Below are 26950 nucleotides of genomic sequence, written 5' to 3' on the forward strand. Positions count from 1 at the left end.
AACATAGAATAGATTACCAGAAATTGAAAATTAGAGATGATGTAGACTATCTCCATGATTTTCCCAGATGCTATTAAGGTAGGTTTTGCCCCTGGAAATCAGAGATCTGATGGTGGTAACCATAATGATGGTTCTATGATATTCTAGGATCCAGTCACCTGTGAGGTTGCCATGTTCTGTAATCCTAGAATCCAAATTCTCAAGGGAATATAACCAACACTCCATGTAATCTGAGGAATACAATCAAACAGATGTGATTACTGAACAAAGTAAGCCTGAAAGTCAAACATTCACATTGAGGTAATACAGCTCTCAAAGAGATCAAATGACACCAGAGACAAATGTATCAAGTTGTTGTGGCAACTGATCCAAAGTGTGGTCCAGCTGTTCCCAGTCTGTTTTCCCAACATCAGAGACTATTCACTCAAGGCAAACCATAAAAATACCTCCTTGCTCATAAAAAAAGACATTCTCTGACTTTCACGCCAGATTGTTCATCTCCTCAGGCCATGGTCTGCCTTTCCCCATTCTTCTGTTCATCAGTTCAGGATTTGGGAAGAATCCTGCCAACAATTACTCTTGGGTTCCCTAATTTGATAGAAAGTCAGGTGACCTCAGAAGGGCAGGGAGGCATGCGACTCATCCATCCACAGCCTCACACAAACTCAGTTCTCCTTTTCTAGGCCCATGTCTTTGAACCAGGTGTTTACACTCATCCTGTCTGGGCAAATGCTTTCATAGTACCTTCAAGGGGAAGATGATTTATTTTTTTTTCTCTATAAAATAGATTATGAAATACACCTATGAAAAAAACTAGTGAGGGAAACAGTATAGTGATAGAGTTAGAACTCTTCTCTGTGAACAGACCCTTGTTAAATCCTGGATCACCATTTATTAGCTGTGAGTACTTAGACAAGTTACCTGCTCTCTCGTTGTCTTGTCAGAGCAATACCCAGACTTCAATGTGCATATGAAACACCTGGGACCTTATTAGAATGCAGATTCCCATTCAGTAACAGGCCTGTGTTGAGGCTGAAGAGTCTAAATTTCTAACAACTCCCTGTAGATGCTAATGCTGCTGATCTGGACCACACTTTGAATAGCAAGGTAGTCAGGTCTTTTGGGATTTAATTTTATATAAAGCAGCTAAAACAATGTTTGGCAGATGGAAGACTTTCAGTTAGTGTTCTTCCTTTTCATTTTCATCATCCTCACCCCACACAATATATCACATAAATCACTATATAGAGAGCTTTAGTTTCTCTGAGGATTTGCAGTTTGAGACAGCCAAAACAGAATTCTAATAACATAAAATCTTTCATTCATTTCTTCTAAAATGAAAAGACACATGGAAAGGAAAAATGGTCAGGTTGGTTGTGAGTCTTGGAAAGTCCTGACCAGATGGTGGCTGTACTTTGGGTCATAGCAGCCTTTCTGACAACAGACACTGAGAAGATGAGGAAACACAGGAAAATGTGGGAATGGCAATCACATCTCCCATTTAGCTTCAGAACATTTGTAATATAACACAATTTAAAGCTTTTTCATGTCTCTTGCCAAGGAAGGAAGTTCTTTGGAGATTGTGGATATATATACATATATATATATTTTCATCTCAAGTAGTATGCATTAAAGTCAAGAATATGTATGGAGGGAAATAGCAATTTCAAAAAGTCTCCGTTCCACTCATGTGCTATGCGGATGAATCATCTTGACAGATTCTACAACATACTAAACATTTAGAAATGTTAATTCTATAAAAGTAATAAGTAATAATCACGATCCAAACTTTCTAAACACCCGTGATTGTAAGTATTAACACTAAATGCTTTACATGCAGCATCGCATCTATCTTCACAGCAATCCTACATGGTAGGGAAAACTACATGACATCTATGACATCTCAGACCCACCCCCATCTTGGAGACACTGATCTAGCTGTTCCCTCTACCTGGAACATACTTTCTCAGGGTATCTGCTTAGCTGGCTCCCTCACTTCTCTCACATCTTTGCTCTGTCACTTTCTCAAAGATCACCCTACTGAATACTGTGGCCAGTCCTCCTCCCTCCAGCACTTCCTTTGTTCCTTTAAATCTACTTAAGACTCAGTGTAGTCACATGATAAATAATGCTAGAGGCTGAATTTAAAACCAGAGATTCTGACTCCATGCTAGTCCAAAACTTGTTTAACAGAGGAGTAAAGATAGCGAGGGTCAGGAATTCCTAAGTCTAAGCTGGCATCATCCATACCCGTCCATTTCCCATGAAGTTGCTGACTAGCACTTCCCCAGGGTGGGCTCCAGGGTGACTGAGACAAGGATGATTAGGATGTGGCACAAAGAATAAAGGGGGTGATCTTGGGATTTCAAGCCCAGCAAGTCTCTAAAAGCAGCCTATTTAATACACATACATTCAGCAGATGCCCTTGATGTAATGCATATAATGTGCTAGGGCAGCTTTAATGAATGGCAGATGTTATTAGCTATGCACGGGGGCCTGGACGAGTGTTTCCCCAACTTTTCATCCTCAGGCAAAGGAGATACCCGTGGGAACCTGAAGATAATGCCATAGCAAACTTCTTTGAGGTTTTGTGTATGTGCATATACTCTGATGAGACAGGAATAGCCCAAATCAATAGTAGCCACTTGAGGCATCTTCTCTAGGAGGGACTGAGGTAAAAGGAGCCACTAATGGAGACTACACCGACTTCCAGAATTAGGTTGAGAGAAAAGCTACAAGCATCCCTTTGGCTGATGGTAGGGAGCCTACTACCTGCGTTATAGGTATTACGCCTGATTTACAAAAGAAGGCATTGATGTTCATTGAGGTGCTGACCAACTTGCCTAAGTTCACACAGACAGTAGGCGCTAAGGATTTGAATTCAGTCCTCTAGACAGCAAAATCCATGCTCTGGATCAGCACAAAGCTTGACCCCAGAAAATGCTCAATTAAAATTAAATAAGTACACACACACACACACACACACACACAACCACACAACCACACACACACAAAAAGGTTTATGTATAAAGTTTTTCTTAACACAAAGAGCTCTTTGATTCCTCAATTTACTTTTAGAAAGTTCTCTTTATCCCTTTTCCTTTTCTCCCTTTCATCCTTACTTCCTCCGTCAGGAGCACCTCTCCTTTCCTACCTCCTCTTCTGGAAGAAGGAGAAGAGCATGGTTTCCAAAAGTATCACAAGAAGGACAAACTCTTTGCTAACTAGAATCCCAGGGGGTAGGATCTTGTCTCTTTTTCTTCTCTCTAGTCTAGAACATCTAGAACAGTACCTGGACCTAGCAGGTATTTAATAAACATCTTTTGAATGGATTAACCAATAAAACACAACAGGGTTACCCCCACAAACCACCCAGTGTCCTCCTTTGGCTAGAAAGACCAAAGGGAAAAGTCTTGAAGCATTGGCAGAGTGCTATAAAAATGCTCAGTAATAGCATATGTGCTAAGCATCTGTATACTCAATAGTGAGACACTTTCATAAACACAAGGAGATGGAGAGGGATCACAGAAAGACAGAAGGGCAAGGAAGAAGAGTAGTCCCATTTTGTGAGAGCTCAACATACTGTGTGTGCTGTGCAAAGAGCTTACATTTCTCACCTCACTTAGCCTTCTCAATAGTCTTGTGAGGTGGGCGTTAACTCTACTTAATAGATGGGAAAACTAAAGGATCCTTCTGAAGGATTTACTTCTTCCTCAAGGCTTCAAGTCTAACTAAGGGTCAGAGGGATTCTGTCCAGGCCTGTTTGACTTCAAAGCCCTCGTTCTTTCTAACAGAGCATAATGTACAGCTCCAGAAGCTCTTTGCTTCCAAAGTAGTGTCTTAAATAAGTTTTAACACTCTTATAATTCACTTACATTGTTAAATCTTGCTTCATTTTTTTTCTAAGTAGGGTCCACATTTCAATAGCACTCTTTTCTCTAAAATTGAGTGTTGATGTGATGGATTCTCTCAGCTTTTCCTTTTAAGCAGAATCTTTGCTTAACAAGTCATTCTAATGTCCCATTACCCCTGGAAATGCCCATGAATTTCCAATAGCTGCTATTCTCAGAGTCATTTTCCTCACATTTACTTATATAGTAGACAAATCCATAGTTGCACTTGCAATGACTTCTTTTTTAAATGTTCATTTTTATGCTTTTAAATGTAACTAAAAATCTAAATTATAGAATTGATCCATTAAAATTGATCTCTTTAAGCCTACAGCTGTAGTAAACTCACCATATTTCGTTTTTCTGCAACAGCAGAAGAGAGGAGTGATATATATAAGTGCAGACTAAGACCAAAGAGAGAAAAATGCTGACTTTTGTATAACAGAAAAACTTTCTGAAAATTAGATGACTCGAAGTTCTGACTCTGCCTACAGGGGCAGGAAATTTTCTAAAGGCCAATTCCCAGACAATTTTTCTTATACCATTTCTCCTATCCACATGTCAGAAAAGAAGGAGAAAGCTTTATGCCAAAAACTCTGGTGATAAATGTATCCTTAGAAATCAGATCCAGACAGTCATCTTCTATGGCAGTGGTCTCCAATTTTAGAGTGTGACCAGCATCACCCAGAGGGTGTGTCACAGCACTGATTGTTGGGTTTTGGTTCAGTGGATCTGGGGGCTTGAGAATCTGCATTTCTAATAAGGTCCCAAGTGCTGCTGCTGCTGGGGTCTAGGCCACACACTGAGTGTATTCACTGCTGTTTAAATGCCCAGTGGTGACTGATGCTCAGTCAGAAGGCTCCAGGGTTGTAGTTCTCAATCCTCATTAAATGTCAGAGTCAACTAACCAACTTCTTAAAAGTACTGATGTCTGGGCAACATAGCCATAGAATTGTATCTTGTTGGTCTCTGGTAGGGCTCAGACATTGAGAACACCTGGGATTGTCCAACTTGACAAATACTAAGGAAAGAAAAAAAATGATTTTATATCTTTTTTGAAATTAATTTTAAAATTTTATCTCATTAAAATAATCTGAGAGGTTACTTACTTGTAAAATGGGAATGTTATCTTTTTCCCCAAGATGACTATGAGAATGAAACAAAGTAAAATATATACAATACCCTGACACAGTGTGGACCATTATAGGCATAAGACATTGTTTAGTAATGTTTTCCCTTCATGGCTCAGCACACTCTTCATGACGGCCAATAAAAAGTTCACTTAGAAAAAAAAAAATCTGAGAGAAACAAAAAAAGCAGACAGCAGACAGCAGAAATTGGCATTTACTAAGCTCTCTCCTAAAACAGCAGCAATGGGACCAAAAAAAGGGGGGGGGTTCACCTACATGGTCTCAGAGAATAGGACAGAAAAACACCACAATAAAGATGTTATTAGCAAGAAGAAGGAAGAGTGTTATCTTAGCTGACCAGAAGACACTGGATTCCACATCAGTCGCAGGAACTGGAAGCACCAGGTACCACTGAGAATAGGAGGGATAGATCCAGCGAAACAGGGCAACTGAGAAACAACTAGATGTTCAGATCCCTACCCTCTGATATATCAATGGTTAATTGAATGTGGTCTAGGGACTCCTGGGGAACCCCAAGACACTTTCGGGGGTCCATAAAATCAAAACTGCTTTCATAATTATACTAAGACAATTACTTGCCATTTCCACTCTCATTCTTTCACAAGTTTGTAGTGGGGTTTTCCACAGTCCGTTTGACATGACAATGTTATTGTTCTGAAAATCAATGAAACGTATACCTCCTATTTTCTTGTTTTCCAGACTTTTCTAAGGCACGGTTTTGGGGTATTAAGTATGTATGTTTTTAAGTTAACTTAGTTGGTTCTCAAGACTTCTACCGTGTTTTTACAATCTATTTCCCATCATACCTGCCCTAATTGGTGTAACCCCATGATCATTCAGTAAGTTATTTAGAAATTCTAATGTTCTACTTATGCCAATATGGAAATAAAAATACTTGGTTGTCTTGGTTTGCAATAATATTTTAAAATCATTCTGAACCCTTCTCTAAATTTTAAATTTGGAAAAGCATCTTAAAGAGCAGGTTATCATACTACATTGTGCATCTAGAAAGATGGGACTGATAGAGCTTGTACAAATGTTATCATTAAATGCCTGCTGAATGAAAAGTCAGTAAGTTAGCAAAACAAATCACCCCAGTGCCCAGTGTTGTTTCTCAACAATACAGTAACTTGTTAAAGATTTAATAACAAACATGAAGACAAAGTTAATATATCAGAATATTAATATCTGGATAAGTCTACAGATAAAACTTTTTTTTCTTGTATCCATCTAATGCCAACACCAACTAATCACTGATAAGATCTTTTATGTGAATGACACTAAAATGTACTTAGTGTATTAGCCCGAAATACAAATAGATGAGATAAAGTTTTAGATAATTATTTAATTCTCATTTGTTCTAGAAAAACTATATTGACATTTGAACTGATGGTACAAAAGCAACAGTGGATAAAACTACTGGCAGCTTCATATAAATCAAGTCAGGAGCATCAAACTGCTGGTGATTACTGTCACATGCTTGCAATGAAACAAAAATGACAGTTTCACTTAATAATTTCATTGATAAAATTATTAATTTTATTAATGTAATCCCTGACTACACATTTTAAAAAATATTCTATATGACTAAATGAGAAATATACATAAAAGACTATCTCTACAGTAAAACATGATGTTTGTCTCAAAGATAAACACAGGTATGATTGAGTTGCAAACTGAATTGCTCATTTTTTTCCCATATGATAATATTTTTACTTAAAAGAAATATGAACAAATTATAGATATTCAGTGTTTGGAAGACATTTTTTTAAAAAAATGCATAAAGTAAGCCTGTCATTTCAAGGAAAACAATCAGAACTTGTTGCTGATTATAAATTTTGAACTGTTGGTGAAAACTAGAATTTTAGAATTTTAAAAAGCTCATGGTATCATGAGCTTATCAGTTTCCCCAAATTTAAAGACTTTTCTGATTAGGTCAGTTGTGATATTAATAAATATGCTTTTTTTGATGTTTCATAACAAAATGTGTTGACATTTGGGAGATATGCATAACTAACAACCCAATAAAATAATATTTTCCAAATAATAGATGCATGATGTTGCACAATCATGCATGGGTAAAAGATATATTCAAAACATAAGACCAATAGATTTTTATACATCAGAGTATGAAAAGTTCACTGATATGGCTTCATATTTCACACTTCAACTAACCTTTAGAAAACTACTGCTTATTGGTTTTTAGTGTAGAATCTAAAAAAAAATAGCCATAATAATCGAAAAAGGCTATTCAAATACTCTTACCTTTTTTAGATACATATCTTTAGGAGGGCAAATTTTCTTCATATTCTTAAACTAAAACAAAATATTATCATAGAACAAATAAGAAAATATGAGTTTTATCTTCAATTAAGCTAGGTATTAAAGAGATCTGTGTGAACATAAAATAATGCCACTCTCCTCATTTAATTTTTCGTTTTTGAGAAAATATAGTTATTTTATAAAATACATTGTTTATGGGAAAATGTAATGGGTCTACTATTTTAAAATAAGCATTTTAAAAAATTCTACTTTAATTCTAAAATGGTAAGTATTCATAAATATGATCTGCATAAAAATTATTTGGGGCATTCAGTAGTCTTCGAGAGTGAAAGTAGTCCTAAAACAAAAAGTTGGAGGACCATTGCCATGCACAGTTAAGAAACTGCTCCATTTCTGATAAAGTAGAACACTAGAGGTGAGCCAGTGTCAGAGCCACTATGCATAGTTGAGGTGCACTCAACCATATTGCAAACAAGAGGATTAAATGAAAGGCTACATAATAAACAATAAGATACCTAGCCCCTTTCCTCAAATGTGAGAATGCCTGCTGATTTATACTTCTAAGATGAGAAGAGATAGAATTCTTTTCTGGAAAAACTAAATTACAACAGAAAAGACCAACAGATATGGACATTGAGGAGTCACCTAATGTGATAACCCAGCCAGACCACCTGACACAGACCTCTCCTAGTTAAGGAAAAATATCCATGAACAAAGAATGTCTGAGCCGCTTTTCATGCCTCTATCTTAAGTAAGAGTAGAGTTCCAAGTATCATCTGACATTTGAGGAAAATCTATAATGTGAAAGAAACAAAATTTAAAAATGGCAGAAGGAGGGAAAAACATGGAGGAAAAAAATGTAATGAAAATGACATAAAAATTATTGGAGAAAGAAAGGAAAGAGGGAAGGGAGGGAGGGAAGAAGAGAACAGAAAAGAAGAAAAGGAACAAAAAACAAGAAAAGTTGATATCCTCAGAGAGAAAACAGAAGATATTGCATCCCAAAACAAGTAAAGGAGCTATAAGAAGTCATTAAAAGAAAGGTTTGAGGAACAAAAAGAACTTCTGGAAATTAGAAATATGATAACAGAAATGAAAATTTATTTATTATTTTTTAAAATATTTTTTAAATTTATTTGACAGACAAAGATCACAAGTAGGGAGGGGCAGGCAGAGAGAGAGAGGGGGAAGTAGGCTTCCCACTGAGCAGAGAGCCCGACACAGGGCTTGATGCCTGGACCCTGAGATCATGACCTGAGCTCAAGGCAGAGGCTTAACCCACTGAACCACCCAGGTGCCCCCCAGAAATGAAAATTTAGATGGTTAAGGACATTTATCAGAAAACAGAAGAAAAAGTAAGGGAGAGAAAATATACAACAATGAGAGCACTATTTGAAGAGTCCTGACATCTGACCAGTAGAAGTTCCAGAAACAGAAAGCACTAAATAAATAAATAAATAAATATAAGGAAATTATCAAAGAAAAAAAAGTTCCAAGAAAATTTCCCAAACTGAAGAGTATGAATTTCAGATTGAGATGGTCTACTGTATACCTTGTGAATAGAACAGAAGAAAGTCACATAAAGGATAACTGGGGACAAGGAAAAGATCTTAAATATACCAAGAGAGTAAAAATAGGGCAAATAAAAGGACTGGAGTTTAAAAAGGCATTGAATTTCTCAATAGTTACAGGAAAGCTAGAATAAAATGGAACCAAAGCATCAAAATCTGAGGGAAATTTACATGTATCCAAAATATAAATCAAACTCTAATACAAGGTCTCAACATGTTTACCTCTCATTTATCTTCTCTCAGGAAGTTCTTAGGAAAAATATGTTCCATCAAAATAAGGGAGTAAACCTCAAAAAAAGGCATGGATCCAATAAATAAGAGAGTAAAAAGGAATCCCTAAGATGATGGTGAAGGGAGATCCCAGGACAACAGCTGTGCAGGAAGCACGGAGATCAACCAGTCCAGATGGGACCAGAGGAGGGACGGCTTCAGGAAAGCAGGACAAGGACAAGATGAAACTAATGGCTACCTAGGGTGTTTGCATAGAAAAAGAGGATATTTACCCCTCTGGTACAGAGTTGAGGGATGAATTGGGGATAGGTTAATAGGAAACTAGGCAAATGAAAAAAGAGACATTATTAACTCCAGGGAAAACAGAAAGTTGTGAAGGAAAGAAAATGTATGCATAGTACACCACATTCTTGCTGTGAGTCATATTTACATAGTAATAAAAATGTGAATACTGAATTCTGATCTAGCCAATACTTATATATAAAATATTGGAGTATGGGGAAAGGTAAATATGTTTCAGTATGTGAAGAGTTAGAGAAGTATGAGAGCTAAATTCTTATTTTTATGGTAGGAAAGTAATAGATAATATTTGAATTGGGAAAATATCAAGAAGCAGCAGCTTCATACTATTTAGAAATATGGAAACAAATAGAAGTGGCTTGAATTGTGATGATTCCTTGTGGAGAGGTGGATATGGGGGTGAGAAGGGTAGAGCTGGGTACTGATGGTTTGTATTATGAACAAAAATGCAATACATGCTTATTACAGAAAAATGGGAAACTATAGAAAAGTGAAAATGAGAATGAAAGAGTCTCATTACTCCCTTTATCTAAAGATTAACACTTTGACATATTAGTGTCTTTTGGGTTTATGTACATTTTTTATATTACTGAAGTATGATTTATATTTTACTTTATATTTACTAATACATGTTCTAATTTTTAAAACTTCATATAATTGCAACATATGCAATTTTTTATCTTGCTGAGTATCATTCCTTTGTATTAGTAATATAAAGTAGTTTATATTTTACTTTATACTTTATATTTGTATTTTTACTTTATACTTTATATTTATCTTAACAAAAGCATTTTCCATTTATTATATTTCATAAATATATTTTTTTAAATTTTATTTACTTATTTGACAGAGAGAAATCACAAGTAGACGGAGAAGCAGGCAGAGAGAGAGAGAGGGAAGCAGGCTCCCTGCCGAGCAGAGAGCCCGATGCGGGACTCGATCGCAGGACCCTGAGATCATGACCTGAGCTGAAGGCAGCGGCTTAACCCACTGAGCCACCCAGGTGCCCTATTTCATAAATATTTTTATACCAATTTGTTTTATTATATAATAGTTAACATTATTTAGCTGTAACAATTTAGGCTTTTCCTGAATATTTTACCATAAAAAAGTTCAAACAGAGACAAGTGGAAAAAAACTGTATAGTGAAAACCATAAAGCTACCACCTAGGTTCTGCAATTAACATTTTACTATACTTGCTCTATCTCCCTTTTTTCAATCTATCGCTCTATCCATCCATTGATCCATTTTATGTTTTGAAACATTTCAAAGTAAATTGCAGACTTTACACTTCATCCTAAACTTTAGGCACAACTAGAGTTCAACAGCTGTTTATGGCTCTTTTTCTTAAGTAAATTTTACATATATAATGATATGCACAAATTTTAAGTATATCATTTGATGAATTTTAACAAATGCATCCTCCTTTGTAACCCAAATCCTCTATCAAGATGCAGAACATTACAATCACCCCAGAAAATTCTCTCATGTGTCTTTGCCCCTCTATCCATATCCTTGCCCTTATAACCACAAAGGCAATGTTCTAATTTTTAAAACTTCATATAATTGCAACATATGCAATTTTTTATATAAGCCTTTTTCCACTTAGCATAATGATTTTGAGACAACATCCGTGTTATGGAGTGTATCATTAGTTTTTTTTTTTTTTTTATCTTGCTGAGTATCATTCCTTTGTATTTGTAAACAGCACTTTGTTTCATTTATTCTCATGCCAATGGACACCTGGGCTGCTTTTAGTCTTTGCCTGCTATAAATATTCTTGTAAAAGTTTTTCTGTGACATTTTCATTTCCTTTGGGTAAATACCTAGCAATGGAATTGCTTTGTCACAGGACAGGTTATGTATTTAGTCATATAAGAAATTGCCAGATTCTCCAAAATGAGACATTATATAAGGACATTAAGAATTTTTAATCTGTGTCATTTTTGGTAAATTGTATTTTCAAGAAACTTGTTCAATTGTCAAATTTGTTGGCATAAAGTTGTTCAAAATACTCCCTTATTATACTTTTAATGTCTATGGGACCTACAGTAAGAACCCCTTCTTTCCTGATACTGACCTACTCAAAGAAATACTTTTGGTCTTGTGAGTTTTCTCTCCTGTTTGTTTTATGTTTTATTGCTTTCTGCTTTTTTCTTTATTACTTTCTTCATTTTACTTCTTTTGGATTTAGGTTGTGCTTTTTCTATCTTAATATAGAAACGAAGGTGATTATTTTTAAGTGTTTCTTCTTTTCTAATTACACATGTTAAATAATAAATTTCCCTCCAAGCTCTGCTTTTGCTGAATCCCAGAAATTCTGATAAACATCTTTATATTCATTTCAAAATATTTCTTACTTTCTCTCATGATTTCTTCTTTGATCCATAGATTATTTTAAAATGTATAACTTAATTTCCAAATATTTATGGGTTTGACAGATATTTTTGTTACTAATATCTAACTTAATTTCTTTGTCATCAAAAACATTCTGTATCATCTCAATACTTTCAAATTTATTGAAACTTGTTTTATAGCTGAGCACATGGTTTATCTTGATCAGTGTTCCATGTGAATTTGAAAGGAATGTATATTCAGTTGTAATCTACAAATGTCAATTAAGTCAAGCTGATTCATAGTGTTATTCAAATCTTTGATATCCTTCCTTTAATCTAACTGTGCCTATTAATTACTGAAAGAAATGTTTTTAAATCTTTGGTTATGACAGTGCATTTGTCTATTTTTTACCCCTGTGGTTCTTTTAGTTTTTCCTTCGTGTATTTGGATCTCTGTTATTAGGTACTGCGTTAGTTTTCTGCTGCTGCTCTAAACAAATTAATGGGTAGTGGCTTAAAACAATCCAAATTTATTATCTTACAGTTTTATAGTTTAGACATTATCATAGGTCTCACTGGGTTAAAATCAAATATTGGGAGGGCTGTCTTCCTTCCAGAAGTGCTAGGGAAGAATCCATTTACTTGGTTTTTCCAGCTTCTAAAGGCTACCCTTGGTTAATGGCCCCCTTCTTCAATCCAGCAATGGTGGATCAAGTCCTTCTCATGTCACATTAACATAACTTTCTCTTCCGTAGTTAAGTCTTCCTCCCTTACATTGGGTTCATCTGGATAATCCAGGAAAACGTGGATTTACTTTATTTTAGATCAGCAGCCTTAGTCCCATGTGAAACCTTAATTCTAGGAATTGCAGTCTTCTTAGAGTTAATGCTGTATTACCTCACATAAAAGAACTTCACAATAGTGTTATTCTATTTGGTCCTCCTCCCTTCTTCCTCCTTTGTGGTAAGATTGTCATATGTTTTACATTTCTATATGTTATAAACCCCATAATATAATGTTGTATTTTTGTATTACCCAGTATATTCTTTAAGAAGCAAAGAGAAAAAATAGTCTTTTATATTTATCTACAAATTTACCATTTCCAATGTGTTTCATTATTTTTTGAAATCCAGGTTTTCCTTCAGGTGTTACTACTGCTTTTCTATCTGAAAAAAATTGTTTTAGTATTTCTTGTAGCACAGGCCTACTGGTTTTCATTTATAAAAAACATCTTTATTTCACTTTCATTTTTAAAGAATATTTTTGCTAGATACAGAATCCTGGCTTTTTTTTCCTTTAACACTTTAAAGATGTTGTTCCATTGTATTCTATTCTCCATTGCTTCTGATGTCCAGGTAGCCAAAATTTGTGTCTTTGTTCACTATATATAAAGTACAATTTTATCTGAATATTTTGAAAATTTTTTTCCTTACCCCTTGCTCTCAGCAGTTTGACTATGATATCCCAGGCAAGATTTACCTTGTATTTATCCTTCTTAGGGTTTTCTTTTGCCTTTCTTACTTCCTTCCTCCCTTCCTTTCTTAAGATAGATAGATTGATTGATTTTGTTAGAGGGGGAGAGATCGATTGATTTTGTGAGAGGGGGGCAGAGAGAGAGAGAGCGAGCGAGCAAGCTAATCTCAAGCTAACTCTGTGCTGAGTGCAGGGCCCAACACAGGGCTTGATCTCAGGATCCTGACATTGCGAACGGAGATGAAACTAAGAGTCGGATGCTTAACTGACGGCTGCACCCAGGAGCCCCTATCCTTCTTAGGGTTTTCGTAGGTTCTTGGTTCTATAAGTTAATGTTTTTTGCCAAATTTGAGAGGAGTTCTGCTTTAGTTTCTTCAATAAAGTTTTCTGCTTTATTATCTGTTTCTTGCCTTCTGGTCTGTAATTATACAAATTATACATCTTTTTTTTTTTTAAGATTTTATTTATTTATTTGACAGAGAGTAGGCAGAGAGGCGGGCAGAGAGAGAGGAGGAAGCAGGCTCCCCAGTGAGCAAAGAGCCCGATGTGGGGCTCCATCCCAGGACCCTGGGATCATGACCTGAGCGTTAAGGTAGAGGCTTTAACCCACTGAGCCACCCAGGTGCCTCCAAATGTTAGACAACTTAATATTGGCGATGAGATTGTTGAAACTTTGAACATTTTCTTCCCAGTAGTTTTGCTCTGTTCTTTAATTGTATAATTTCTAATGATCTATTTGCAAGTTCACTAACCCTTTTTTTCTGTAGTTATCAATTTCTTCTTAAGTACACCCAGTGAGTTTTTCATTTCAGTTTCTTCTTTTCTTTAAAAATTTCATTTGGTTCTTTTATATATATATTGTTTCCATTTCATTGCTGATCTTTCCCTATGTTTCCACTCAATGCAAACATTTTCCCTAATTATTTGAATATATTTACAATAGTTGTTTAAAATCCTTGTCAATGGATACTTTAAAAAATTTTTTTAATTAACATATGATGTATTATTTGTTTCAGAGGTACAGGTCTGTGAATCATCAGTTTTACAAAATTCACAGCACTCTCCATAGCACATACCCTCCTCAGTGTCCATCACTCAACCCTATCCCTCCACTCTGCCAACAACCCTCTGTTTCCTGAGATTAAGAGTCTCTTATGGTTTGTCTCCCTCAATACCTAGGTCATCTCTTGGTTTCTATTTATTGCTCATTCTTTTGGCCAAGACTCACAATTTCCCATTTCTCTGCATATCTAATAATTTTTTAATTGTGTACTTCAAAGTGTGGGTGATATTTTATAGAGACAGAAGAGTGTTGGTTTGGATATATCAGGAAATTGGATGAATTACTGATAATCTTGTTCTTACGGCATCTTCAGTTTACACTTTGTTAAGATGAATCTGTTTTATTTATACATTGGATTCAGGGCAAACAGACCCAGGACAAGACTTTACTTCTGAGGCATAACTCTTAGTTTTCACTAGAAAGCACAAGGTACTTATGAAGTCCCTCTAAATTTGTGAAATTCAAGTTCTAATCTCTGTCCCTCATGTGACAGCAGCTGAAATTGCTGTTCAACTTTTTCAGATTTCCAGCTGTTATTTTCTACCAGGCTCTTTGGAGTCTCCCTTGAATATGCACATTGCAGGGATCAGGCAAGGATTTGAAGGAAGTTTATGAGCATGTTTTGTGTTTTGCCCATAGCTCCTTCTTTCTGAGATTTCTACCTTCTGAATCCTTCTAAGACTTTACAACAATATACAACCATGTATTTTGTTTGAGTTCTAACCACATAATACTGCATAGATTCTTAAGTGAACACAGATCTTAATAGCATCATTCAATTCTTTCAAGGATTGAATAACTTTCTCTAGCTTTTGGCACCTTTTGGTCATTCTCCTCTGTGTGTATTGGGTGTGTGTGTGTGTGTGTATTATTTTTTTGTTCTAGATTTATCATTGATAACTGATACAAACTAGTGTACTACTTACTCATGTAATTGGAACTTCATCTCACTAACTTTTCTTTTTATTAGTTTTGTTAACATATAATGTATTATTTGCCCCAGGGGTACAGATCTGTGAATCATCAGGCTTACACATTTCACAGCACTCACCATTATCACATACCCTCCCCAATGTCCATAACCCAACCACCCTCTCTATACCCCCCTCCCCCAGCAACCCTCAGGTTTTTTTGTGAGATTAAGAGTCTCTAATTGTTTGTCTCCTTCCCGATTCCATCTTGTTTCATTTTTTTCCTTCCCTACTCACCAAACCTCCCACCCTGCCTCTCAAATTCCTCATATCAGGGAGTTCATATGAAAATTAATTGACTTTTTTGCTCAGCACAATACCCTCCAGTTCCATCCACATCATTGCAAATGGCAAGATTTCATTCCTTTTGATGGCTGCATAGTATTCCATTGTCTATATCTACACCACATCTTCTTTATCCATTCATCTGTTGATGGACATCTAGGTTCTTTCCATAGTTTGGCTATTGTGGACATTGCTGCCATAAAAATTTGGGCACATGTGTCCCTTTGGATCACTACATTTTTATCTTTAGGGTAAATACCCAGCAGTGCAGTTGTTGGGTCATAGGGTAGCTCTATTTTTCAACTTTTTGAAGAACCTCCATGCTGGCTTTTCTGCATGGATTGGGAAGGACCAATCATTAAGTCATGTATCTTGGTCCTCAAAACCCAAGAGCATGAATTTCAAATCAAAATAGTCCAACTATATAGACATCTTTATTTTTTATTTCAGACTCAGAGTTCTTGTTCAAGTTCCAAGTTCAGTACTGCGGTACTGAATTGATTCTTTTGGCTACCTATATATAGATATTTACTGACAAATTCAGTGTTCATTTTTTTTTATTCTGACTTTGACTCTTGATTTCTTTACATTAAGTAGTTCACCTCAGCATTTCTCAGGGTTAGGGAAACATGGTATTTGGCTTTAATATTCACGAAATCCTCTTGGCCTCCTGGCCAGGATTTCCTGGAATTGTTCCATGACTATTCCAAGTCTTGATTGAAAACTGTGGGTGGAAGGGATAAATGGTAGATTCCAGGTGCTACTGGTTGTCCCCAAATGTGTGCTGGTCCTGGAGCCAAAAGAAACACAATCCCTTGCCTGCTTTAAGGAGTATTTTTATAGTAGTTGTAAACACATGACATTTATCTTGAGAGGTGGCCAATATTTTAAAAATAACTAATAAAATATATTTATAAAAGTCTTATTTCTCCATTATGAAAAAAGACTGGGCTCATTTCATTCCATTTGTGTTACAGAGAGAGTTTGAATATGGAGGAAAAACTTTTTCTGATCCCTCCTTGTCAGTCACAATAACTGAGCATGTCTTACATTCTTACCCAATAATTTTTATACACTGATCTCTTTATTTCTCCTTACAAACAGTATGAATTCTTCAAGCTTCAGCCTTTATGCTACATTATCCAGATAGTCTTTGATGAAAGACACTGAAGAGGATTTGAATTGCTCTAGTAGAATGTAATATTTTTAGCAAAAAATCATTGTCTTATTATTAAAGTAGTAACAGTTAAGAGAATAGCTCTTGGAGTGAGACACACTCAACTATAAGTCCCAAATCTACCACTTACTGTGCAATGTTTGGAGTTTCTACAACTTCCTTTAAGTTATGCAAGAGATAAAACTAGTTCCAAACTCATCTGGTTGTTGTGAGAATCAGACACAGTAAGGCATAAAAGGTTTGCAACATTTCCTGCAAACAGTTTTCATCATTGTTGTCATTTTCCCCCATAGTAAAGGCTCTGTAAACAATTGCCTAAATAAGTACTTGTTGAACTAAGTGTCATTCTGGTGGAAGAGAAAAACACACAAATTACAAAGACAAGTTAGGAGAAAAAAATAATTATAGGTTTGGTAAAGTAATTATAAGTTATGTAAGGTAACATGGAAAGAAAAGAGCTAAGAAAGAGAATTAAAGGGGGTCTGTGTTAGATAGGATCATCAGGGAAGCCCTCTCAAAGGAGATAACATGAAAGTTGAGCCTTTAGAGATGAGAAGGAACTAGCCACACACAAAATGAGGATAATAGCATTCTAGGCAGAGACAACAGCACTTACAAAGATCCTGAGGCAGACATGCATGTGAACCTTCTAAACAGTGAAAGACCACTAGTGTATTGGGACAGAATGAATAAGGTCAGAGTAGCACTAGAAATAATCATACAGTAGCAGAGGCAACACAAAGTACCTTCCTTATAGGCCAGAGTATAGTTTAAGTACAAAGGGAAGGTGCTGGGGGGTTTTAAGAATGGGAATGACAAGATCTTTAGATCTACTCCTCTATGACTCACAAAACAAACTGAAGGAGGAAGGATAAGAATTCCTGGAAACATTTAAAATGATGCTTAGAGAAAATAAGTCTAAATGCATAATAAAATATTTTCCATTATGACTGAGGTTATTGATTGCCAACAATCAAAAATCCTTTTAGGATAGTTAATAAAGATTTCATTCACTGCTCTTGCTTCCTTCTCAACTGTTACGAATCCTAGGGGATTCTGTGACCCACTTAAAATGGAGGATGGAGAAGAGAAGTAACTGTGCTGGGAAGGCAGGGTTAGATTTACTAAGTGAGGTGGTCATAGTTGACAGTTACAAGGGCCCAGAATAGAAGCACATGTCTGAACTCTGAAAGCCACATTAGATGAAAGATGACTTAGAAGATGCTATGGGATAGATTTCTTCACTCATATGTGGAACATAAGCCATAGCATGGAGGACCATATGGAAGGGAGGGAAATCTGAAGGGAGAGAAATCAGAGAGGGAGAAGAACCATGAGAGACTATAGACCACAGGAAACAAACTGAGGGTTTCAGGGGTGGAGAGGGGGTAACAGGGTGATGGGTATTGAGGAGGGCACGTGTTGTGATGAGCACTGGGTATTATACATAACTACTGAATCATTGAACACTACATCAAAAACTAATGATGTATTATACAATGGGTAACTGAATATAATTAAAAAAAAAAAGAAGAAAGGGCAGGATTCTGGTAAAAAATTGGTGAGACATTGAGAGATGCTGACATTCCAGCACCAATATCATAAGGAAACTTAAAGAAAATCAATTTATATGTCAGATAATGATGTTTACAAATCAATCTACCAGAGGGTAAAAAGCCTTTTCCACTATAAGCTTCTTGGAATACTGAGGTTTGTCTTCTCTTGAGGCTGCTTCGTTGCCTTCATATTCTTTTTTTTTAAATTTTTTCATATTAGTTACACTCTTGGCATTAATTAGGACCACTGCCATTGCTATAATAAAGTTTTGTTATTTCAACGTGATATATTGAGTAATTAAAACTATTTCCTCTCTTAAGGAAATTTATTCCCAAGGAAAAGCTTATGGGTAAATAATGGCATGCTCACATTCCCATTACCTGTTCACCAATGACAGATTATTGAAAGTATATATAATAGCTGAGTTTTCATTGTTTTTGTGTTTTGGGGCTTTTTTGTTTTTGTTTTTGGGTTTTTTTAAACAACAAAACAAAATCATATTACTATGAGATAGTATGATATCTCATACCGTGAGATAGTATGCATCACAAGAACAGTTTTGGAATTAGTTTTGACTTTTTCTCTTGGAGGATAAAGGGTAGCTTATTAGATGTCAGCTATATAGTTCATAAAAGCTAATTATCTTTCATTTCACCAAAGCTATAATAAGTAAGAGCAAAAAAGGGTGAATACCTACTGTTGCCAGGTAACTGCATCCACCGTGCTTCCTGCCACCTTCATGAATCTGTACAGAACAGAAAGAACAAATAAAATATGCTGAGGCATAGATTAGGCCAATCCTTGGGCTAAGAGTCCACAGCCATGATTAAGGTCTATCCAGAGCTAGTGGAAGTTAAACTATACAGAAGGTTAAAGTAAGGATACTTTCAGTTCTTCACACATCCTTTACCATCTGGAAATCAAGGTCCCAATAAGCATGCTGTCTCTCTCTGTCTTCCCAATCCCATGCCTGATGGTTCCCACATCACTTTCCCCATGCTCAAAACTTCTCTCTCTCTCATTTTTTATTCTCTAAGGACTCTGAAATCTGCTAGGAAACAAATAAAACTATAACATTTCCCAAGGATGGCAACTCAATAGAGCCTTTGAAAATGTCAGGCCTTTCCTTCTGAAAAGATGTCGCCCTCGGCCCGCAAGGACGACAATGAGCCTGGTATGGTGTTAATGCTTCATTTCCGTTTATTTAATCAACTTCCTTAGCTTATATACAGCAGGGTGACCAATAAGGGGTCAAGCAATGGGGAGAGCCAATGAGAGTCCTGTTACTATGCTGATTAAATTTGATACAGCCAATAACTATGTCCTCCTTTAGGCGGGCTTCACCAGAAAGTTCATTGTATACTTGCAGCGTACTTTGCTAGCAGTGAGCCAAGCACCTCCTTGTAATGGCGGGGACTTCCCCGGCCGGAGGCAGTCCCCAACAAAAAGAGACCAGGAAAACCCAAGTTTGTTATATAAGCATAAAGCACTTTCAAATATACTCCAGTGATGGGCTGCCATACCTGAGTGTAGAAACCTGAACACCACACAGAGAAATCTTTTTTTTTTTTTTAAGTTTTGAGTTTTATTTAAATTCTATTTAGTTAACATATAGTGTAATATTAGTTTCAGGAATAGAATTTAGTGATTCATCACTTACATATAACATAGAGAAATCTATTTCTGAAGCAGCTATGGAGTGTTGCCTAACGTTTGTTCAGCTCAAAAGAAGAAACCAGACCTATTTCCTTTCAAAACACACAGCAAAGCCTTGCTACTAATTTCCCAGCCTCCTGTGCTCCTGGAGGTTCTACCAGAACCAAAAAGCTGGGAGGAAGGATCTAAGGGCCCACAGATGCTGCCAAGTATCATAAATTTCAAGTCTGTGAATAACTCAATTATCTACTAACCTCCATTTTCCCCATCCACAAGTTCTGAGGCCACGTGCTGTCATGGCTATTGTTACTATTTGAAAGAGTTACCATCCAGACACAGGAAATCAAAAGGAGTATTTCTGTTCATTAAGATTTTCCTTCCAACCCTGAGACCCTGGAAGAGAACTTTTCTACAGACAGAAAGAATCTTCCATCAGTATTTCATAACCAAAGAACTCTTCCATTAGGAAGGGAGACAGTGTTTTGTCAAGAAGGTCTATCCTACCCCATCCCAGCATAATCTTGCAGGCAGACACATGGCAAAGGGGTTGCTATGTGTTGCTCAAACAGAGGCTCTGTTTTGCCATGATGTGGAAGAATACCTAGTTTTTGCAGGACTGGAAGTGAGAGAGGGTGCTAGGACTGCTGCTTAACATTGGAGTGAATTTTATAAATGAAGATGAAGAGGAACAAGAGGAGGGAAATGGGGGTGGGACAGAAGAGAGAACAGGAGAAGAGAACAAGGAAGAAAAGAAGGATATGGAAGATAGGAGACGAAGGAGATGAGGAGGAAGAGGCAGGTTGGTTCTTGTCCATATGGTCTTGCGTTCTTTTCTCCAGTACCATTCAGCAGTCCAGGAGCAAGAATATGGGAAATGGAATATAAAAGGGTGATCAGGAACGGCACTGGTTTGATGGGCAAGACTAAAACATAAATGGAGATTGGAAGGAATATAACATATGTTGAGTACCTACTGAGTACCAGTCATTCATGTGTTATTTCTTATAATTCTCAAAGCTATTTTGCTTAGTAAGATGGATATTATTGATTCCATTATGCAGATTACTAACTTCCCTACTGGCTAGAGAAGTAGTGGCTCTAGACATCCCAAACAGCCATTTTTATAGAGTCAGGTCACCCCTCCTAGTAGCATTCCTGGAGAAGCAGGGCAAGACCAGGCAAAGCAATAAATACCAGCTGGAGTATTTCCAAAACGGAAATATTTTATGTAACACTGTCTTCATTTACATATAAAACAACCATAATAAAAATAACACTGACATTTATAGTGCTTTATCATTATAAAATGCTTTTCAGCTTCTTATATGTATAATTTCACATAGTCCTCAAAACAACCTGGTAGGTAGTAAATATTCCGAATTTATACTGGAGGCAGCTTTGCTTTCTAGATGTTCTATGACTTTCTCAAATTCATAGAGCTAGTTTGGACTAAGCCCAGGTTCTCTGACTCCAAACCCAACCCTCCTTCCAGGATTCTATGCTGCCTCCAAGCTGCTTTCACTGAGACTCAGAAGTACACTCAAAAGAGACTCAGAAGTGCAAAAAGTAAGTTGAACTTTTGCCTTGAGAAAATATTACCAATTTATCCAAAAAAAGAAAAAACAAAACAAATAACAAAAACCTGAGCACCTTCTTTGCTTATTGGCTTCCTTGCAGACTTGAGCATTATAGTGCCTACTTGTAAGAGAATAGGAAGGGTATCAAAGGAGACTGACCCAGGGCTTCTGCTACAAGACAAAAACCATAAAGCCAGAAGACAGAACTGGAGACAATCAGCTATCAGTTTCTATCAGAGTACAAACTGCTGAGGGACAGCTGTCAAGGAAGCAGTTAGCTCTACCCGTATGGTGTTAGAAGTGAGAGAATCATTGAGAAAAGCTTCACATTGCAGATGACACTGAATTTGGCATGGAAAGAAGGGTACGATTTTTGCCATGAAGAATGGGCAAAACAAGGTAGAGTCAAGGTGAATGTATTCTCAGGAGTCCCTCTTGGCTGATGTCAAGAGACAGGTAAGGGAATGGCAGGAACTCAGTCTGTTCCGGTCACTAGCGGCTAGGCTGTGATACTACCAAGTCTGGCCTTTATCCCTTAATAACTAGGTATAAGTCCAGCTCCTATTTGTCTTTGTATAACTAGTACCCAACATAACATTGCAAAATACAGCTGGCTCTTTTCATGTATATTTTTTTTATTTATCCTGTGTTTAAACAAATGAGGGAATTAGATTTGAGTGTCAGTAAGATGACTCTGACTGGGTAAATGTGAAACGTACTTGTGTGGACAAACTGATAGGAGATGACTTCAGAAAGAGGGGATGCTTGAAAATATGAGAATGAAAAGAGAGCCATTGAGTAACACTGGTGGAGCACTCAAGAGGACTGGATGGGTGAGCCTAGTTGGGCAGGAAACAAAAGAGAGGAGCCCAAAGTTTTAATTGTAGTAATGCCATTGCCCAAGATGGGCAACCCAGGAACAGATTTTTGATGCTGATATCACTGAATGTATTCCAATCCTCTTGAATATGCCTTAAAGAACTTGAAGTAAATAGTCACTGATGATAACAGCTATGCTTGTACAAGAAAATAAGGAGGAAAAAATATCATCAACGCCCTGCTTGGCCAAAAGGCTCTGGATAGGCAATTAAGAACACATCTAATTTGGTGTCTTAAAAGTTGGAAATTGGTTCTTTGTGGTATTATAATATGGAGATCCTCATATGTATTGGATAGTTTGTTCTGCTATAAGTTGATGATTAACTTCGTAACTAACTTTCCATTATTAAAAGTAGCATTATAAAAAGAATGGGAAAACTGAGTTAGGAAAATTTAGAGTAAGTCTAATGTTTTCTCCGCCTTAACCTATCCCACATCCCTCAAAAAAAAGAAATACATAAAATCTGTAATTAAATATAAAATAGACTGGACCTTTATATAGAATATTATAGTTTACAGAGAAATACTTTAATATTGAATAAAGGAAAAGACTTACTGTGATCCTGGATAGGAAAATCAATTATTCTCCCTAAACTAATTTATGGGTTTAATGAAATTCTAATTTTAAAAATCCCAGTAGATATTTTTGAAACTTCACAAAATCATTCTAACATTCACATAGAAGAAGCCAAGAATATTCTTTAAAATTGGAATAATGAAGGGACATTTGTTTGATCTACCGTATATTAAAATATACCATAAAACCCACAATTATTAAAACATTCCTAGGAATTAGAAAGGAGATCTTAGGAACTACTAAAGAGATTAGGAATTGGTAAGGAGATCTATGGAATAGACTTTTTAAAAAGTTATATAGAAGAATTTATTACATGGAAAAGAATTTAGTATTTGAAAAACTGAAACATTTCTTTAATGATGATATGTGATTTGTGGCTATTTGGGGAAAAAATTAAATTCTATTTCATATAAGAAATAGAATTCTATTTCATATAAGAAATCAAATACTAAAATATAGTTTAGTTTCATTATATTAAAAATATCTCAATTACAATTTAATACTTTGAAACAAATGATGTTATCTTCTTAACTTTGGTAGCATATTGAAGCAGGAGAAAAGCTGCTTTAGCTTTGAGGAAACAGCATTATTAAATATGTATTCACATGAAAATCACTATAAGCTACATTCTTCTTTTTTCCTTCTTAGTAAAATGAGGAAACCAACTTCAAACATATGGAAGCATTTCTACACTTATTCTGAGGAGGAAAAATCTAATTCACAAATAATGTCAAACAAAATATGCATTTCCAAATTCTACCAAGATGACCAAAGATACCCTTGTTTTTTGAGAAGTGTAAAGAACTCATCTCAAATGAAGAAATGTTCTGTTTTCAGAAGTCTTTGACATGATTTTTTCTAATACAGAGAAAGAGAAAACAACCACAGAAATAACACATAAAGGAAAACAATTAGACAACACCCCAAGGAAGAGACATTTTAAGTCAATGAGTTTGGGGAATTCTCCCCATTCTCATGCCCCTTCCCTGAAAATTAGGACTCTCTATAACTACCCTGTAATCTGTATCATTTCTATCCTTTATTTTATATCTATATTGGCAACGTGGAAGACAACAAGTCCAAAAATATCATAATTTTCTTTGTTCAAATCTAACATTGATGGATTCTTCTGCTCTCTCATTCTGTCTGTTTCTCAGAAACTGGCCCAAACCACATAAATGAGTAACTTCAACACAGCTGCAGAATGCTCCACAACAGTAATTTTAAAGGTGGAATAACACGCACACAGACTAGCGCTGTCAGGAGTGAAATACCTCTGGGAAAGTGAAATTCCGTTTAGTGTCTTGTATTATCCAAGGATTTTCAGCCATCCACTTCCATTCTAATCCCTAGATTTAGGTCTATGAATGTGCAAGTAAAAGATGACCCAGGATGTGAATAACAAAAAGGGCAAGATCTTGGTTTTCCAAGGCTGGATGTCTCCATACCTGAATTATGAAGACAGAAATCCCAGATGATTATCCCAGAGAACAGAAGATGTCTGCCCTGATGCTGACATCCAGTCATGCAAAGAAGGGTAAGAGAGTGAAAGGGCAGAGACTTGTATCAAAGGAAATTCGCGAGTGCCAGGCAGACCTCTCAGTATTGGGGAATCTTTCCCATTGGAGACAATCTGCTGCTATGGAAAAGAACAAAATATCCCCTTTCATTGTAAGTTCCTTTTCCTCCCCCAAGAGATCCCAAATCTGGGAGAATTTCTTTCCTTTGTTATCCACCTGCACATATGACGTATCTGAAATATTGTTGAACCTTCTCTCCCAGGGCATATCACGGCTCTCTCTTATAATAAGGCACATCTTTATTCATGGTCTTTGGGGTTTGATTTCTACTTCTGGACCACAGAATGCAACCCTAAAATCTGGAGTCTGAATTTTGCTCCCAGGAAGGAGGATAAATCCTTCACAAGGAACCAGATTTCTAAATGAGTAAAACCTTCAGTAAGAGAGTGGTAGTTGATCTTTTTTCCCTTGTCCACAAAGAGAACTTTGGTTATGTAACTAGCATGAATAAGATGTGACAGCCATTCTACACAAAGCCTAGGAAAAACCTGTGAGGAAATTACTCATCTTGAGTTATGGCAAGCCAGGCATCATCCATTTGGTCCAAAGCCTCTTGCTCTTCCATGGCTAGTTCTATATTGAGCTATACATACTAGGTACTGCATAGAACAAATGATATATTAATCTCTCTCTCTCTTTCTCTCTTTCTTTTTCCCTCATTCCCTTCCTCTCCCTTTCACTCCCTTCCTTCCCTTTTTCCTCCCTACCCCTATTTATATATAATATTACATTGGCAGTAAGCTGATAAATAGCATGGCTGTATGTTCATTGACTTTATTGCTAGTGCAGCTCTCTATTTAGGCTTTCCTTCTACCTTATTATTCCTCCAATTTGATAGATTTATAGAGTTTTTAATATAATGGAATTTGAGATGGATGAGATTCTTCAACCAATCTTTTTTGCCAATAAAATTTATATCCATGAGATTTAATTTAAGGGCAATCTTGAATGAAGAAAGAAAAAAATAAGTTAGCTACCGGATACTAATTGACAGGCATTTGGTAAGTGGTTTATATAATGTAGAACACTGTAAGGTTGTATTATCACTTTCATTTTATAGATAAAGAAACTGTGCTCAAGATCACCCAGGTTATAAGTTGCAGAGCTGAAATTCTAACCCACTTCTGGTCTAAAGCCCTTGTTTTAACTATGCAGAGATAGCAAATTAGTGATGTGTGTAGTGCTGTCCCCCTTTTTGAAGCCCATGGTAGATATTGGTAATAGATCTCAATATTGTCTCATTAACCTTAGAATTGACCTACAAATCAGGGTACCAGACACTATTACCTGGAACTGGCCCCCAGGATGAAGCCCATTTACTGCTAATGGGGAATTAAAAGGAAGGAGACTATAACAAAATGTTTGGAACAAAATGGAGGCAGATGGGAGGTAATAATACATAAAGGACAAAACAAGTTTGTTTGATTAAAATGAAGGCAAATGGCAGGGGGTGGGGGATGATGAGAGACGATGTTGAAACAGATCTGGAAGGCTATGGCTGGAGCTGGAAGGTGCTGGTTAGGGGAGTATTATCATAGACATGTCTTGACAGTCTAAAATGCTGCTAAGGAAGTCCTAAAGAGTTGGATTCAAGCAAAGAAGGGTATTACTGACCTGATATGATTTGCCCTGGCTGTGGAGCCTGATGGGAAGGAGGAAAAATGCATCAAGATGTCATGATAAATTTCACATGTAAAACTAAACTTTCCAAAAGCTCAAGCCTTGGTATGAATCTGAGTCTAGGAGCGTGAACACAGTGGAACTAAGGTAGGAAAGGATTATATATATTTTTTCTAGTATGCCAGACCATATGGCTTTGTTAAAATACAAAGATTCAAGAAAATAGCACCACACAGTAGAAAGACCACAGGCCTAGGAGTCAGAAAAATACCTGATTTAGGACTTGGCTCCAAAGCTTACTAGCTATGTGGCCTTGGGTACCTTGTTTAATCTCTCTAAACCATTTCAAATGGAGGGAACAGCACCTACTTCTCAAGGCCTTGTGAAGATTAACAAGATAACATGCATGAAGAAGTAAGGCTACTGCCTGGCATACTGTTGGCACTGAAAAAATGTGAGTTTGGAAAAATTTAATGTCTGTGCATCTCCATTCCTTGATCTGTAAAATAAAAATAAAACCCGCTCTGCCTATATTACAGGGCAGTGGTTCTTATGCTTTGGTGTACAAAGAACTCCTTGGAGTTGCTGTTCAAAATCCAAAATCTAGGTCTCATCTCACCATATTCTGGTTTGGTAGGTCTAGGCTGGAGCTTAGGAATCATGCTGCATTTTTAAGAAACTCTCCAGGTTCTTCTAATGCAGGAGGAGGGCCATGGGCCACACCTTCAACAGATTTTGATTTAGTAGTGCCTAGGCCATTCTTGGAGGAGAG

The 26950-nt window shown here is 36.4% G+C and overlaps 1 protein-coding gene across 1 annotated transcript in view; it reads right to left on the reverse strand.

The window, feature by feature from the left end:
* HPSE2 (heparanase 2 (inactive)) overlaps nucleotides 1–26950 on the reverse strand; it is a 660133-nt gene that overhangs the window by 199875 nt on the left and 433308 nt on the right. Inside the window, exon 6 of the mRNA XM_032313019.1 lies at nucleotides 18987–19034. Coding sequence (XP_032168910.1) covers nucleotides 18987–19034 — 48 coding nt within the window. The remainder of the gene's footprint in view (nucleotides 1–18986; nucleotides 19035–26950) is intronic.

Source organism: Mustela erminea, chromosome 14 (genome assembly GCF_009829155.1).
Source record: "Mustela erminea isolate mMusErm1 chromosome 14, mMusErm1.Pri, whole genome shotgun sequence".
Lineage (NCBI taxonomy): Eukaryota > Metazoa > Chordata > Mammalia > Carnivora > Mustelidae > Mustela > Mustela erminea.